Source organism: Seriola aureovittata, chromosome 3 (assembly GCF_021018895.1).
Source record: "Seriola aureovittata isolate HTS-2021-v1 ecotype China chromosome 3, ASM2101889v1, whole genome shotgun sequence".
Taxonomy (NCBI): domain Eukaryota; kingdom Metazoa; phylum Chordata; class Actinopteri; order Carangiformes; family Carangidae; genus Seriola; species Seriola aureovittata.
The window spans coordinates 12593051-12611418 of NC_079366.1; the positions used below are offsets into that span (position 1 = coordinate 12593051).

Consider the following 18368-nt stretch of genomic DNA (forward strand, 5'->3'; position numbering starts at 1 on the left):
ACTTAATGTTCGATCCCAGTCTCATTTACCTCTCTTGTCATTTTGGTGCAGCTTCCAAAGCCCTTCGTCAGACAGAGGAGCAGGTGAAGGCTGAGGCCACAGCAGCGCAGCAGACGCACCCACACTCCCTCAACTCCCTTCAGCACCTTGGACAGTTTCCTCCTCTCATGCCCAATAACAAGCAGCAGCAGCAGCAGCAGCAACAACACCAACAACAACAACAACAACAACAACAACAACAACAACAACAGCAGCAGCAGCAGCAGCAGCAGCAGCAGCAGCAGCAGCAGCAGCCGCAGCCGCCACCGCCGCCGCCACCACCACAGGCTCCCACAGAGCCCAACCAGGGGGCGCCAAATTTAAACAAACCACCCACCATGTCGTATGCGAGCGCCCTCCGTGCTCCACCCAAGCCCCGAGCTGTTCGCCCTGAACAGGTCAAAAAGAACAGCGACCCTCTCTCCCTCCTTCAAGAGCTGAGAATAGGAAGTTCAAATGGTAGCAATGGGTACTATTCCTACTTTAAATGAGTGTCACCTCTCCCACATAATTAATAAGTGATAAGATTAAAAAAAAAAAAAAAAAATTAAAAAAAAAAAAAAAAAAAAAAACTAAACAAAAAAAAGCAAAACTGTTTCTAAAAACAAAAAAAATAGTGCAAAGTGCATTTATAAATTGTTTCTATCAGTAGGTTTGTTTTATGCATTTTGTTTCATTTTAACTTTTTATTTGTAAGTCATCTTTTCTCCTGTTTCACATATCTGTGAAGAAAATAAGTATATATAATGAATGCATTACTGGTATATATACATACTCATTATGTATATATGAATATATACTTATATTATCTACACTTGTATATGTACGTAATGCTAAAAAAAAGTTATAAAAAATTAATAAAAAAGGCGAGACTTGGTTGACCACTTAGCTTCCTGTTTATTTTTCCTTACTGAAGTTGGTTTTGTTGGTTACTAAATAAGTATGTTTATCATTTTGTATTCCTCAGTTTTGAGTGGACGTTACGTCTTGATTTTCAGACTACTGTAGTTGTGGTAATGGACAAAAGCTAAGTGGTCAACTGACACAGAAACTACATGGAACAATGTATAGAAGTAGATAATTTTCCTCTAATCTGTACATATAAAGAAAATAAAAGACTGAATTGTATGCCACAGACATGTCCTTAAATTCCTGTATCATGCTAGCATTTGCATTATGAATTCTTTTCCATTCGTTGGCTTCTGATCCTTAATTCTTAGACATCTTTACCTGGGAATCATCTTCAGTGATTTAGTAGTTAATGTGATTATTTACTGAAAAATAACAATACAAATATTGATAGCATATTTTACTTTTCACCATTGCCTCATCAGGAACAATAGATACAGTGTGAAAATGTCAAAATAGCAACAACCATGTCATTCCTCCTTTGGTTTGCTTTATGGATCAGAGAACACCAGACATTGCTTTCTGTGATAAGATTATCCCAAACTGCTTCGCTTGTGGCAGGTGCTTAGTCATTTTATTTCATTTTATTTCTTCCTTTTTTTGTTTGTTTGTTTCATTTTATTTCTTCTTTGAGACAGTCATTACATTGTGGCAGAGTTACTTCTCAACCCGTTTCAACAGAACCTTCACCAGGGAAATTGTTTCAATAACTGCTGGGGATACAAAATGTGGTTGTTGTTTTTTTTGTTTGTTTGTTTGTTTGTTTTGTTGCTAATGGACATTGATTTCTTTTCTTTTTTTTTTTTTTTTTTTGAAATTTCCAGTACTCTGAGGGTTTGTGAAAGTGAAGAGAGAGTGGTGAGGTCAGAGTGGCATGTCACGATAGGTAAGTTGAAACTGAGGGTATGATCAACACTGCCAGTCAAACATTTTTGAACACAACAAAGATTAGTCTTTTTTGGTTAAATCTTAAGTATATTAACTGTAGAATATTTACCCTGAAATTGGAAAATGTATATAAAGAATATTGTGGGTGTGAAATGTTTCTGGCCTTTTTATTATTATTATTATTATTGGAAATGGTGTAGCTCTTAGACACTAGTGCAAACAGCATACTGTGAATTACTTTGACAGTTGATTGCTACACATTTCCCCACTTACTACTAGTGTAGATCCGTTCCAATTTTCTCTGTATGACAATCTTTTAATACCTGATTAATATGAACCTTATAGTAAATAATAACCAATCTTGTCTTTCCTGAGTTCATATTTGCTCCCAGTTCCACAAAATACACAGATAATTTCCTATAACATTCAAATTGAAAAGCATCTCCTACTTCTTAATCGTATTTTCCAATTACAGGGCATTAAACACTCTGCTTGAGATTTAACCAAAAAAAACAATAAGCTGTTCAAAAAGGTCTGACTCATAGCGTGTCTTGTTTTTAGGCTGTGCATAATAAGAATGAAATGGTAATGTCGTGGAAGTTAATCCTAGTCATTCGAAGAATTAAACTCCAACTTTTTTTTAGGATGATCTGATTGATACAATGACAGCGACAAAAAAGCGCTGACCATGCCTTTCATCTGCTCCAGCCACATATGTTTTTCTCTAACGTCCCAAAACGCACGATGAACCTAACACAGGAACATTCATGTTTGAATTCCAGTCAGACAGCTGCTTGTTATCTGTTGACACACAAAAGGAAGCCACACAGCTAGGTGCACATGAATTTCACTGCTGACATCCTGAAGCCCTGATGATTTGAGTCCCATGCAGGTGAAATATAAAAAGATGCTGACACAGTATAGCTGCCAATGTTTTTCCTTTATGATAAAAGCAATACTGGAAAGTGTCATCCAGTGTTTGTTGCTGTTATATGTAATCCATTAACTGTTAAAACATCACTGCCCTATCTGCAAATTGGTCTAATTGTAATGAATTCATCCCGCTGTGTCACGGCTTTCACATGGCAGTTAGTCACCATTAAATCTCTTCAAATGTCACTTCCCCAGAAAGCTAATACCCCACAGCTAACTACTAAGATGTGTTTTGAACAGTCAGCGGAGAGCTTCACACAAGCTATGGCTTATTTTTAAGTTGTGACATTGTAATTTCAAAGGTCCAGATTTTTTGACTTAGCAGAGAACAACACATACTTGTAAATATGCATTTTCTAGGTATTTACAAACAAGAACTTTGGGAGCGCCTCAATTTTGTAGAAGCTGTTCAAAGAAGAGGTATGCCCTTTTTAATTATGCAAATTCACAAAAAATAATAATTCTAGAAATGGACAACAACAACCCAGCTGGTAGGTGCAACATGTTGTTGTAACTTTTTAATTTTTTTTAAGACGGTGTCTGACTGATTTGACAAAGAGGAGACTTTATGTTGCAGCTGTTAAAAGATGACTTCTTTCACTGTACAATACATATTTTTAAGTATATGTTGCTGGATTTGTCCTGTTCTGTTTTCTCACCACGGCTGTGTAACAATCAACATGGATTTTTTTTTTTTTTTTTTTTTTGGTTAATGTGAAGACTGTTTTTCTTTTCATGCATGTTGAGATGACCTGGCTGGTTTTTATCCCTGTTTTTATCAGTTTGTATTGATTTGTGGATGAAAAAAAAAAGAAAAGAAGAAAAAAAAAAAAAAAAGCTTTTGTTCAACCTACAGAGTCAAATTTTGGTATATTATTTGATGTGTACAATAACTTGTGACATTATCAACAAAACTATTATAATAATTTACTAACATGTCAATCAAATATGTAATGGTCATGTAAGTTCTTTTTTTTTCTGCAGTTACTTAGCAGGGCTAAAGCTGAGGTTGCTCCCTGGTGTGTGGTGAATTTACGAAGCTTTTGGACATGTTTGTTTGGGGGAATCCGTTTCCCACAAATAAGTCGTTGGCTAATCTCTGAAGTTGTGCAATACTAATATTTCACCGCTTCTTCAGCTACACTTTTATTTATTTTTGAAGCAGAAGAGATTGAGCCAAAGACATTTTAAAGGGATTTTTATTTTGCAATTTTTCTTTATTGCTGATTTGTTTTTAAAGCTTCCTTTTTGTCCTATCAAACACCTTTATATTTCAAAAAAAAAAAAAAAAAAAAAGTTTGACATGATCTTTACCTGGAAATGAAGGGTACTGACTCTTCAAATGAAGTTGGTTTTGAAAGGTTGTCACCTCCCAATATTGCTCCATATATCACCACCTGAAGTTGATACTTTCTGTGTTACCTTTTAAAGAAAACAGAGCGAAACCAACTTGTGTGTGCGCGTGTGTGTGTGCGCTCGTGTGTGCTCGTGGGGGTGTGTGCGCATGTGTATACGTGCGTGTGTGCGTGCGTGTGTGTGTGTGGGTGTGTGTGGCACATGGAAAGGGAGCAACCTTTTGCCCAGCCAGTAGAGAGCACTGTGTTCAGCCTTCTATAAACGCCACATCTCTTCCTGTTATCTGTTTGCTCTCCTCCGTTCTTCCCTCGCTGCAGTGAATCAATGGCACACCTGTTCTCCCAGCCTCCTAGTCCCATTGGTTCCTCCCTCGTGGGTACAAAATAATGAATAGATCTGTTTTACTCTTTACTCATTTCAATTGGTGGTGGTTATAATAAAGGATTTAGACTGTGTTTCAAAGGTTTATTTTCTTTTTTATTTGTTTCTCTATTAAAGTGTTTTTATTGAAACTTTTTGAATTCGATGTCCTTTTTCCCCCCTCATCATTCTCTGCATTGAAAGACTCATATGTCATAAATGACGTGGCGTTTGGGAAAATGCAGGCAGATTGTAGACTTGGTGCCAATACCATATTTTTACATCAAAGTTTGCACTGTACAACATATTTGAATTTAACCATTTCATTAGTTTAAAACCTTTAAAGCAGCAATTAGACATCAGATTAGTTATAACGCAGCTCTCAACCACTTCCTGAAAAAATGCTGCTTTGTTACATGGAAGCAAAGGAAACTTAAACACAAAGTGGTATCAGAAGACAGACAGACAGACGATTTCTTAAGCTTATCAGGTTTTAATTTCCATTACAAAGTTATAGCTTATAACAAACACACCCACACAGAATCTACTGAATCCCACAACTTGTTTGGTTGCATGCCATATTCAATGAAAAAGTCAAAAACATAAGAAAGAGTAAGAGTACAGAAAGCGCTGTCAGCAGTTTGCGCTACTGTCACTATTCCTGCTTAAATTTTTTTTTTTTTTTTTTTATTTCAACGTTTTAATACATTTTCTCAGTCAAAAAAAAAAAAAAAGACAAAAATGAAATTTGGATTTTGAACAGCTGCATAACTGAGCAGTGTGAACCGCTTTGACATCACACCAGGTTCTGCAGAGAAAGGTCAAATATATTAACACCTCACTGATATATACATAGCAAGAACAGTAGCAGTTGTGTGATGGGATCAGACTAATAACCGCAGCTACAGTACAACACAACTGCAAGATCACGCAGGGACCTGTCCAGAAAAAACAAGGAGTGGGCAATTTCTCTGCGATTTGTAATTTAGGCATACTATATCTTTTTCTCAGTATTACATATAGTTTGCTTAGCTCCTTACTTTGCCACCTGAGTGACTCTGTTCCATTATACTCATACCTTCTTTGTTTAATGTGGAGGACTGCTCCTCAAACCCAACCGGACCAAAGTAGTTTGAACTTTGCCTTCCAGCACTGGTCCACGTGCTCACTTTTCTCATTGTCGTTGAATCTCATCCCAAAAAGCTTTGAGTTTGCAAAGCTGCAACTGGGAAAGGTCTGTACTGCAAGTCAAAATGTCAACTTTCAATGACGGTTATAATTTAGAAATATCTCACTTGATGTGCACCATTGTTTTGAGTTGCTAATTGCTGAAGATAGTCGTGTCATATTAACTTTTTATATGTGTTAGTGTGATTTATCCATTTTAAACAAGGCAACATGTTTTCTTTTTTTTTTTTTACCCTTGCAAGTCTGTAACCGCCCGCACATAAGGCAAGAACCGTGTGGGTTTTTATATTCTCTATATGTTTGTTTCACACCTTTTAAAAAGCAGGAACATGGACGGGGGCAAATACCAATTTTTTTCACATGTATCAAATGGGTAGTGACGCATTGGGAAATGAACAGAGTTTTTTTTGTATCAGCTTGGTTTGGAAGCTGTCAACAAAAAGTAAAAGGCCTTGTATGTGCACCTGCTAGAACTGAACCTTTTCCAGCATGATCAGTGCTGCGCTGTGACTGTGTGGGTGTTTAGCATTCAGCTTGACACACACACACACACGCACACAAACCTGCTCTGTGCTGCTGCTTTACTCTAAAATCATTCCTTTACCCGCAAAGTTCTGATTTTAACGGGACATTCTTCACCTTTAAAGGTTCTTTATAAATCTTAGAAATATACAACTTGACATACAGATCTTGACGTGTCCTACTTATTGTAAATGAATGATTCCTTGACCATACAAAAATCAGCTGAACATTAGATATGTACAAGATATCATACACACTGCAGTACATAAAATCAAGTTATCATGTTGTCAGGCCATAACCGTATTAACTATATTCTAAAATGTTATTGTCTTAATGTCTTTTTAACTAAGGTATGTGTCACTGACAAATGGGGAACCAAACAAGACCATCGACACATAACAGTGAGCTGCATTTTTTTTTCTATATAAGCAGATGATTAAGGATGAGTTGTGAAGGATGAGGGGTAAAGGGAAGCATACTGAAAGTGCTTTCAGATATTTGCATATTTGGCTCAGGTCTGCTCTTGCTGAGAAGTAGGATGTTTTTTTTAAAGCCACAGGTCAGATCTGAGCTCTGGTCTCCAACATGAACCAAACCTACAGAGGTGGTGGAGAGGACTTCTGTGTTTTACACTGGGTGGACACACAGGATAAGGCAAACATTCAAAACTCCAACAAAAGGCCCATATTCAGGTTGCTGTATAATTGTAGGGAGGTGAATTTCTCGTCATGGCTATAGTCCACCCACACCAGAGCCAGTCTCTGTCATCGTGACCTTACCCTTTTAAGGCCAGCTCCTGTTCTTGAAATGGATCTAACACCTGTTATCAAAACAAAAGACACAGTCACTCTCATCCTGCATTCATCTGTCTGTGTTGTTATCACTCCGCTTGCTCCGGCTCAGCGTCCATGCAAGTCTCCCACGGATTCCTGGGCATCTGGGGCATGGAAAGAATCAGCAGGGCGATGCCAGTGAGAAAGAGGAGGACGAAGCCGGTGCAGGCGCAGGCGAAAGACCAGGAGTAGTAGTGCTCGATCCAAATGGTGTCCTTGCTATCAATCATTCGTTTGACTGACTGTCGCATCACCTCCAGCGAGATGAAGGAACAGAGACCTGGGAAGGAGAGAGGTGTATAATCATGACTGTATATGAAAGCTTAGAGTTATACTTCTGTGGTAGCTGGAGAGTCCTCTCAATGCAGCTGGTACAAATCCAATGTTGTCGGTTAACTGAACCCACCTGCAAATGCAAAGAACATGCCAGCAGGTTTGAGGAGGTAGTCTCTTCCTTTGCCTTTACCAGTACAGGATCCCATCAAACACAGAGACCCCAGTATTATGAAGGCCAGACTGAAGATGGAGATGGCTGCAGCAGAGATGTTGTACTCTGGAATGATAGAGACCACAGAGTGTTGGCAAACATTGTCATTATCATGTATTATGTAATTATGTTCACACTGTACAAACAGTATGTATACACTGGAGTGCAATTAACTTGTTACTTCAGTTAAGCTACAAAGCCTCCATTTAGGAATGGATTCTGCTTTAACTGAGCATAAAAACGAACAAACAAAAAAAAACTGGATCCACCATTTCAAATATTTCTTTGATTCACCAACACAAAGAGTCCAGCTAGTGGTTAGAAAGGCACATGAGAAACATCACAGTTTCCACAATCAATAAGAAGACACTACTTTAACAAGCAGTAATGAATTATTGAGAGGACATGCTGCTCTGTTTCGAACTGAATAATAGCAGTTCAGGAATTACTACATGTGGCGTGTATTTGAGATATTTGGCCATTTACTTGTTGATTTGAATTGAAACAATGTGCATTAGTGTTTAATGGCTTGAAGGCTGAATTATCACATATATTTTTTCAAAGCTAGGGCCACGCTGTAACTGCTTTGACACTTTTTTTGTTACACTCTAATTTTTTTTACATTTAGGGACGTTATCCTGGATCCATTCACAAATTAGTTTTGCACATGGAACAATTTCCTAATACTGTAGAAAACCCATCAGTCATTAATGTCAGGTCAGGCTTACAGGATAAGGTTGCTTTATTCTTTTTTTTTTTTTTCTTAATTAGGCCTATTTTCAGCAAATCTCACGACAAGACCAAAATCAGCAATGTCTCACACTGAATCTCAGTACTGACTTCTCCATACACGGATCCAAGCCAATCTTCCAGTGTTTATTTATCTATTTTTTATCTAATTTCTTAAAGGCAAGTCATTTTATTCCATAAAATATCTGGTCACGAGTGTTAAGCAAACATTACTCAACTAGGAGTAAATAGTGCTTTTTTGGGGACTTTTTTCAGCAGAGGACTAATACATATTTGGTGCAATAGTCAGTTTTTACAGCAGCTGGACAGTATATGTGGGATCGACTCAAATAAAACTACAGTTTCCATGTTTATGGTGATGAAGGGACATGTCACCCTCTGTGGTTCATTGTTTTTTTAATGTTTTTGGACAACAGTGGAGCTCAATAGCGCGGAAGAATAAGCTTCACCAGACTATTGGAAAATGATGTGCACTTTGGTCCTTGCGTTGACAGATACAGTGTGTCTGTGTAACAGCAACAGCAGCTGGCTTGTTTTTCTGAGCAGAGAGGTGGATAAGGATAGGAGGCCTTTGATCTGCCTCCTGTTCGCCTGTGAACCATGCCCAGGGGAGAGGCGCTCCTTTGGGGGAGAGAGCCTTCATCTTCTGCTTGGCAAGGGAGGATGGGCTGCACCCTGAACACTCTGTGTTCTCTGAGATACTGTATGTCTGCGGAGCTCATTGGCTAACTCAGTCTGAAACAACAAAGTTTCTCACCATTAAAAGTGAGGTAGACATCAAAAAGATGCCGCCGTTTCAGTCACACTCAGGCAAAAATATGAAATATGAAATGTATATGTGACAGAAAAAAAGCATTGGATAATGAATTTGTTGTAGTTCCCTCTTATGAAAAAATATGACACATACTAATCTTATCTGTCTCTGTCTATCTCTTTGCACTCATTCAGAGAAGAATTGCAAGTTTGATTCATTCCTGCTTTGTGTGCCCTGAGGAAGGAGATTATGAAATGACACAATAACATTTATGCAGATGTGAAGCATAGTTTACGTGGGTTAGTAAAATGTATGAAGTTCCTCCAAAGGCCCAGATCCATTCATAAAGTGTCCTAGACTATTCTAAACTCGCATTATTCTCATCACAATTCATTTATTTTCACCGGTGAACTCTCTATGGCAGACAAGAGTCTGTCTTTATGGATGGATCTGCCTGTGGTGACATACATCTACTATGTTCATTCAGCCTTATGTACCATTATGGTACAGCCAAATGGGTCAATGGAGAGTGAATAACTCTACAGGGAACTTAGGCCAGTGCTGCAATCATTCTCACAAACTTGCAGTGTGCCCCTTAAGGGCTAGCCATCAGCACTGGGATGCTGCATGTGTGTGTGTGTGTGTGTGTGTGTGTGCGCTCATGTGTGTATTGGAGTATGGAGGTATCCATGAATGCATTAACATCTCAGAGTTTAGGGTGTGGGGGTGTGTACGACCTCATGTTCAAGCCTATTCACATTCACACCCCAGTAATTGAGTCTGACAGTGCTCCACATGTGCTCAGCCCCCTAACGCACATTACATGGGAGGGCTGCCATACATGTGTTGGCTGAGCTCAGTGAAGCCATAGCTGTAAAACAGGGTCAATGAAGAAAGGTTGGAAGGAGTAGAAGGGAGAGGGAATGGGAGCAGGAAATGATTACTGTACTGTAGGTACAGAAAATCTCTTGCACTGTTCCTTACACATGGTAGACAGGTGACGACCACCATGTGGGAAACAAACTCCAACAAGCAAACAGTTGCATTTTCCAAATGCATTAGTGTATGTATCAAAATCTTCCAACATAATTCATAATAAAAAAAGGCAGAGGCAACTACCATACTTTGAACAAGACTAAGTCAAAACCTAGAATATGGTTGGACTGCCTATGGTCAAATCCTGGTTTTATAACCACGACGTTGTCTGACAAAATCACCGAACACATAAATTGAAGACAAAGACTGTGCTGTGATTTCAGCTGTATTTATGGGTAAAATGATCACTCAAGAGAAAGTTAGAAGTGACAAAATATATTTCTTATTTTGTCTCTCATACAGAGCACAGCTTCTATCTGGGATCCACAATAGTTTAGCCTTTATTTACCTCAACTCCAGAGCATAACAGACTTTTATCCGAGGCAGGTGTTCATGTCTCACTCCCTTTGTTTGATATGTATAATTGGTGATAGCAGTGTATCAGCACAAAGCCTCATTTTCAGTCGCTATAAAGTTACTGCATTGCGTGTTGATACATAATTGATACTGGGCAGAAACCCTATATTTCCTAAGGTGGCTTTTATTGCTGTGCTACAGTGAGCATATTGTCTCATTTCTGGTTGCTGGCGTTTCTGTTGTTTATATGCTATTCAGATCTGCTAGTTTCTTTACCAGTTACCCATGACTTCTCTCTCCCCCTCCCACTCCCCTGTTCTCTCATTCAGTGTCCTTTGTTTAGTTATTCCTCTGCCTTAGTCATAATGATACATGTTATAAAAGTAGTTTATTTGCCATAATGGAGGCGATGCTTGGAAGTGTTCCTCCGCTTCCTTGCCGTTCCCAGCAGCTGGGAAACCAGAGCGGCTCCACACACTATCCTTAACAAGAGGTGTAACTCTAAAACCCAGTTGGCATCCATGTACCAGGTTTATACCCAGTCTTGTTTGAAAAACGTCTCTAAATTTAGGGACAATGCGCTAAATTGGCAACACTGCAGGCTGTAAACACCCTCTAGTCTAATAGAACCTTTTTATGCCAGAAATGAATGGAAAGCCAAAACTCAGTGATGTGGCATTCGGCCGACCAGTGGTGGAAATATGATCACTCAGTCAGTCACTATGTCCAGATCATAGGGCTGGCCCCACTGTTGAGATCCAGCCAGAAATACAATATATCACATGTAATACTTGTCAGTGCATTGCATACTGGCCTCTGTTTTTAGCAAAGAGATGGTGTGGCACATACAGTGTGGCTAATTATAACCTGTGGAGCACACTTTTAGCCACAGCTGCACAGAGGGTTGGGACAGTTCATTGTCGGATGACAGGTTTTGTCACTGACAAACGGTCGAATACACCTGCTGCGTGCAAACTGTTCTGTGCTCAGAAGTGAAATGAATGAAAATCTGAGCCCACAGAGAGCAGAGCAGCAGCAGCAGCAGGTGAGGTCAGTTGGGAAACTGTGGTGCAGCTGGTTTGATGTTCAACTTCACACAGACTGGGGTACTCCAAAGAACATGTGAATTCACAAATTAGTCTTTCCTTTTTTCACTTTCAGATAGAGTGGAAAGAAAGTAACCCGACACATGGGGAACCAGTGTCGGAGACCTACCTTTTTGTGTTTTATATTCAAATATCTCAGCATCCTGCCCTGGAGTGAAGTGCCTGAAGTAAGTGCAGTTTTCATCTGTGGAAAGAAAGAAAACAGGATTTAATTCAATATTAAATCTGCATTAGTTGATTTTTGTAGCAACTTTGGGGCTGCACAACAAGCTGCAACACAAAATCTCCATATTTTCACTTTGCAAAGTTTTAGCTAACAACAGCCTGTTTACAAATCCAGCAGAGGCAGGCAAACATTATCATTCACCTGGAGTCATGTTTGTGTGCACCTGATTAATGTAAGTCACATATTTACACTTTTCTAGCTCTGTTTTGATTTTCAACTTGTGAGAAAGTTTCTGGTTTTATTGCTACTAAATTAGCTAGCTGCTAACTTTGTCTGCAATTTAGTATAGGGCAGGTAGTTGGGTTTTTTTTTGTTTGTTTTTTTTTAAGTAGCTGCTTGCTGATCTAAACAAGGTTGAGCCTGAATCAAAACAGTAAATCTGTGGGCTGTAAAACCAAAACAATGAGCTGAAAGGCGCTAAAAAGCTGTCCAGAGCTGAGGGGAAGTACAGAGTTGGATGATAACTTCTCTGTTGATACGTCACCAAGAGCCTTTCACATTATGGTCATTTGATCTGATATTAAATAAATTCACAACTTGTACACCATAATTAAAACTTCACAGGATGTGACTTAACTTTTCTTGATTTTTTTCTTTTTAATGTTTAACACCATGTCATGAACTTTGTAAATGTCTTTATATGCAAACACATGCATAAAAAGAGATGGAGCCATTAAGTGAAGGTCATGTAGTAGTAAATAATAGTTGATTAGTTAAAATGGCACCAGCTTTCAGCTCTGATGACCAGAGTCTGTCGTGTAGAAGATTTTTGCTGTGCCTTCGTTCTTTGATTCTCATGCACTGCAGACCAAAATCTTTCTGTAATGTACAATGTTTTTTTTTTATAAAAGTTGTTTCACCTTGTCATGTAACAAACAGCTTTTGCTTTTCACACCTCTGCTCAAGCTTTGCCGCACATACTTATGCACCATTGGCTGACCTCCATTCCGGCTGTGTTATGCTGTGTGAATATGATACTTTAGCTGAACAATTCACACTGTCTCGGATTTATCTCACATTGTTTTTCCAAAAGCATATCGCAGATTGACACCCGTGGGATAGATTTACCACTAAACTGGTTGTGTGATGAGACCTAGTCTGCTTTGTGTGGTTTGACTGTCAAAGTAAAAACAGTTACAGCATACATCACATTCAATTTTTCTTCAGGCAGACGAGGTGTTAAAACCTTAGGGATTTCTGCAAATGAAGCCAGACTGCTGTGTGTGATCAGGGGATGGTTTGGATAGAATAAATACTCTTTGATGCTCTGCCAAATATAAAAAAACCCCTGATGAATCCAGTGTAGAAATAGATTTTGGTTTCGTGTCAAATCTTGATTACATTTGACCAGTGGGGTTTAAATATATATACATTGTTAAAAGTAGTTGATGAGGTGCACACAGAGCAGCTCACACTTCAATGTACGACACTTGACTTCATGTATCATGTACTTCTGAAAGCAGTAGAATGTCCTGGCATTAAAAAGAAATAAAACGCAGGTTTGGATGATCATATTTGCAGAGGGAGTGAGAATGTCTATGCAGGCAACACCAGAGCACTATGTCACTTAATCCCGTGGAAAGTCAAGTGCATGTCAGTTATCTTGGTTATGCTATGAGGTCTCCACTCAGATGCATGTTTCTAATCCCCTTTTCCATACAGTCTCACCATGGGACATCAATGAAAGGCTTTCATGTGGAAATATGTCATACTGCATGGTATCATATCACGGTTAGCACTCAACGACCCATGCTGGGAGGGTATACATCATTTTCCTATGTTCCCTGGAAACCATGAAAATAAGCTAAAAGCGATTTCGGGAGACTCTAAACGGAAACAGCACAGAGTAATTTCATGTAATAGGCACAAATAAAATCTCTGAATCATATTTTTTGCAAGCCAAGTCAATATTGCAATGTTCACAAAAACCTGCTTTGAAATTACAAGCTTTTATTGCTGTGCCATACTGTGTGAGCCCACATACAAAAAAAAAGTAACAAAAAGATGTTTTTATGAATGAGGACAGGGATTGGCCATCAAAAAATGAAAACACAGAGGTTGTTACTAAGCAACAAGCACCAATGTTTTTTTCACTGTAGAAAGCAAATATGAGGATGAGTGTGATAGAGGCTCGTCAACTATTTGTGCTTCTGAGTAAAACCTTGTGTTCAAAAGGGAGGCTGGAAAATATCTCTGGAAAACTTTGAATGTTTTTTCATTATCATTTTAAAAGGAATGCTAATCCTCTCAGTGTACTTAATCCCTATAGCAGGAAACAGTGATTTTCAGGACTGTCAATCGATTCAGACTCTTCTTTGGCGACATAGACATAGACGCTGACTCAAAGGCTGGGGACTCAAAATTCGACTCAACACGTTTGACTCGACAACAACACTGGCAGGAATCATTGTCTCTGCGAAACCTTTTTTTTTTTTTACTTAGGTTTAGGTTGAAAAGTGTAAGACCTCCCAGCAGTACAAGTGGTTCTTCATTCAATATATGCATATCTGGTTTGTTACGTATGTTTAAGTGGAGCGACTCGGCACTTATTAAAACTATGTGTGTGTGTGTGTGTGTGTGTGTGTGTGTGTGTGTTTGTGTTGCCTAATTACACCTTTTTGTTCCATCTTTGAGGGCAAGCTTCAACAAAAATATGAGGAAAGCTGGTGGTCATAAATTAAAATGTATTCATCAGTGGAAGCTTGCTGCCACAAGCGAACACACTCCCTCTCTCTCTCTTTCTGTCTCTCTCACACACACACACACACACACACACACACACACACACACACACACACACACACACACACAAACACACATACATTTGCCACATTGAATCACTTGTTGTTGGTCCTCATCCTCTGACAAGCTCCATAAAGCCTCTCATGTTCCTAATAGGGCAATCTGTCATCTTTTTCCAGGGATCAGGTGAGGGCATTGGATTAGCAGCATTTCTGCACATGTCATGGCAGCACCTTTTATAGCTTTGATGTGTTGTGTCAGTTTGTTTTGTCTACAGTGTAAGTTTGACCCAGACCTCTGAAGAGGTGTTAATATTTTGTCGGTTCTATTTGACTGTTGTTCCCTTTGTCATTGTCAGGTCTGTCAACTATGACAAGTGAAGACAAGTTCAATTATGTTGTTGCAAGGTTGACACAGGCGTACATGCCACCAAAATTACATTCACTCTAGGTACATTAGTGGCTTTTCCTACAGAGCCCAGCAGGTTTCAGTGCAAAACATTTTTTAAACATTTATTTTACATTATACTTCTGATACCTGTCAGGCTTTGTAATTTAAGCACTCACACTCCGAATAAGTAAAAGGGAGCTTTGGTTTTATCTCGTCTATGTAAGTGTCTTTATGTATGATACCTATTCCTGGGTTGCTTTGCCACTTGAATGCTTATAAATACACAAAATAGCAGTGGTTCCACTTGCTTTTTTGGACTATGCATCCCACCCTTGGAAAGTGTAAAGTAATTTCAGTGGCTATGTGAGCTGCAAGGAGACATGAAGCTGCAGGACGGTCTCGTGGGAACAATTTGGTGGGTGGGACAGCAGGCCTTCGAGGTATGCCAAATGCTTCCAGGTGGCCCCGTCACTCAATGGAGCGCTGGACTTGACAAGAACACTTGACCCTCACGGCTGCCACCCAAGACAGCTGAGTATTTACATGGCCTATTTTTATAACGACAGCGACTGCTTGCTGAGCAGTTTGCACAATATTCAGTCATTAGAGCACAAAATTCAAAGTGTTTGCGATGTCTTTGAAAATGAAACACAGGGGGGAGCAACGTGGAGGAGCTTTGTAACTTGGCTGGTTAACAGAATATCTGATGCTGCTTACTTAAAGCTCACAGCAGCTCAGAAAACCCATATCAAAAGCAATCCCAATATGAAAAGAAAGCAGGACAACACAATATACTGCCTAAAACAAAACAAAAAAAGATCATCTTAACACCTGCGCTTCGTGAGCAGTTAATTTACACACAAACGCAGCCTGTATTTTCCAGATGAGTGTCCCACAGCCGACAGCACCTCCTCACGCACTGTTGTAAGTCCTGCTTTGGATCAGAGGTTGACACCGCTTTGAAAATGTGTGGCTATGATAAACAATAATGTTCCTCTCCAAATACAGCTATTGGGCCTGGAGACTGAGAGAGATCTATCTATCTATCTATCTATCTATCTATCTATCTATCTATCTATCTATCTATCTATCTATCTATCTATCTATCTATCTATCTACTTCTTAAACAAAGGCTGGGTGGCCATTACATATCACATGTAATGTAGCAGACATGAAAACCTTTTGTTAGTGGCCAATGGCTATGGTTAAAACGGTAAATATCATATCATATCATATCGTATAAAAATTGCAGATAAAGGCTCTGTAATTAGAAATATTTGCCACTGTTTTAGTATATTCAGCACATTCCTGAACAAATGAACCACCCTCAGGCATTTCATCTGCTCCTGGAACAGCCCTGCAGGGCATACAGTGTCTAGGATTCCCAAAAGTTAAGCAGCTGCCATCAGTTAGGACATATTCTGGGAGATTCTTTGGGAGCAGGATAAATTTGGAGGAAAATCCCAGCCTCATTTGCATAAGGGGACATGCAGGATGAGACAGCAATCAATCGTCAGATATTGGCTTCTCAAGATAACAGTCACCAGGCCAGCAGGATTGATCGTCTCTCATTCTGCTGATGAGTGACCCTCACCACACGACAATGAGTCATTACGAGTCAGTGACCGCTCAACACTGTTTATGCCCCTTTTGTTCAATTACAGTCTGCTTCTTATTCAAGGGCCCTTAAGAGCATCTGTTGTCGTAGTTTATTTTGAGACATTGATAGCAAAGTGAACCCTTGTTAGAATATCAAGATACACATGACCCATCAGCAGACTACATTATGTCAGCAACCTTAAGGACTATGGCGGAGTAAGCATTCAGATCATTCACTTAAGTAAAAGTGTTAATACCAATGTGTAAACATAGTCCATTATAAGAAAAATCAATCAAGCATTCGAAATTACTTTTATCAGCAGCAAAAAAGCCCCTTGAAGAGCCATGCATTATGTGTTGTATCAAGTTATAGGTTATTATTAATAACTAATTAACATGTAAGCACAGCATTTTAATGTTGTAGCTGGTTGAGTTGAATAATCAGAAAACAATGGGACCTGTAAAATGTGCACACGGTGCTTTTAGTAACTTTCCATCACTGATTTTAATGTCAGTTCACTGAGAATGTTGTACAGTGTGTTTGTGTCTGTCAGGTGCAGGCACTAGTGTTGTATGTAGCATCAGTGCCAGCTGGTTGTACTAATAAACACATCCTAACCCAGAAAGGAAGAGCCAGGAGCCAGCTGTTGTGGTGCTTAATATTTGGTTACTGAAAGCCTACAGCCTGCTGGGGCTCCGTCCCACACGCTCGGGTATCTCTGGTTGATGGCAAATATATAGACAGTCTGGCCAAGTCTTTATGGCTAACTGCTAACTAATGCATCCTCTCAAGACCTAAGCTTAGACTGTCACACCACCATTGATGATTTCATCAGAAATCATTTGAAACCATTTAAATATCTTTCTTCAAGTCTGTTTCTGAAGTCTGTTCAAACAGACCTCAAGTGGTGTCACTACCTGAAAATACATACATAACCACAGACAAAAGAAAACCTTGATTATATTATGTAACATACAGCAGGATCTTTCTTTTGTTTCACAGGGAAGTTTATAATATATCACATGTCTAGTGAGGCTGCATGAGGACCACTATTCTTAGTAGCTTCATACCTCATGAGCACTGGGGCTTGATTGCACAGAGGCACTTCACAGTCCCTGACAAACAATATTCATGCAATATCTAAGCACACCTTTTGTTAGGGAGACAAAAAGTGACACATGCCTTTCAGCTTTAATCTAATTGTTTGTGCCAGTTACAGAAATCTTTTGGTCAAATTTTCTCTTACCTCCAGGCAGGCTGATGGGTCCGCAGCCATGCCCCTCCACGTAGTTTTCTGAGCTAATGTAAATGTGCTTCTTGCACAGCCGCCACAGGCCAAAGTGGGCCGCCTCGCAGGTCTCATTCAGTTTCTCCACCCGCGGGCTCAGCACTGCCCAGTGGTCCGTTACCACCGCTGTGAACATGCAAGCCATACCCACCAGCAGCACGAAGATGGCAATCTTTATCTTTGTTCGCTTGTGCATGTTTCCAGGAGGTGAGATTTCTTGTTCAGTGAATATTCTTCTCTTGATATGATGATAATAAAAAATATATATATATAAAATTGGATGTTCTGCAGCAATGTGGACACACTGGTGTGTGTCCAAGGGACTTCTTTCCTCAGTGACCGCAGCAAGCTTCCCAGAAAGTCTCTTCTTGTTTTCTCTCTCAGCCTTAGACTAGTGCCTTCTCTCCCCCTGTTACAAATCTGTGCCTCTGGTTCGAAGGGAAAGGGGCCAGACTGCTCCTGTCCTAGATTCAAGTCCCCTTTTCCCTACTCACTATGAGTTGCTGCACAACTGAGGGGGCTGCAAGTTTAGACGGACAGCTGTTGAGGTGGATCAGGAAAGTTGATGACCAAACTGCCTGCCTGCCATGGTGGGCAATGGGCAT

The 18368-nt window shown here is 39.6% G+C and overlaps 2 protein-coding genes across 2 annotated transcripts in view; one reads left to right on the forward strand and one right to left on the reverse strand.

Annotated features, from left to right (window-relative positions):
* The window catches only part of helz (helicase with zinc finger), a 59321-nt gene extending 54679 nt beyond the window's left edge, over positions 1-4642 (forward strand). Inside the window, exon 33 of the mRNA XM_056373104.1 lies at positions 52-4642. Within this exon, the coding sequence (XP_056229079.1) occupies positions 52-530 (479 nt within the window). The 3' untranslated portion in view covers positions 531-4642. The remainder of the gene's footprint in view (positions 1-51) is intronic.
* Positions 4643-4958: 316 nt separating this feature from the next.
* Positions 4959-18368, reverse strand: LOC130167115 (voltage-dependent calcium channel gamma-1 subunit-like). Its single transcript, XM_056373103.1, has 4 exons — positions 17722-18368; positions 11627-11701; positions 7435-7581; positions 4959-7308 (listed from the first exon to the last, which is right to left on the reverse strand). The coding sequence occupies exons 1-4, from the start codon at positions 17957-17959 to the stop codon at positions 7076-7078; spliced, it is 693 nt and encodes a 230-aa protein (XP_056229078.1). The 5' UTR covers positions 17960-18368; the 3' UTR covers positions 4959-7075.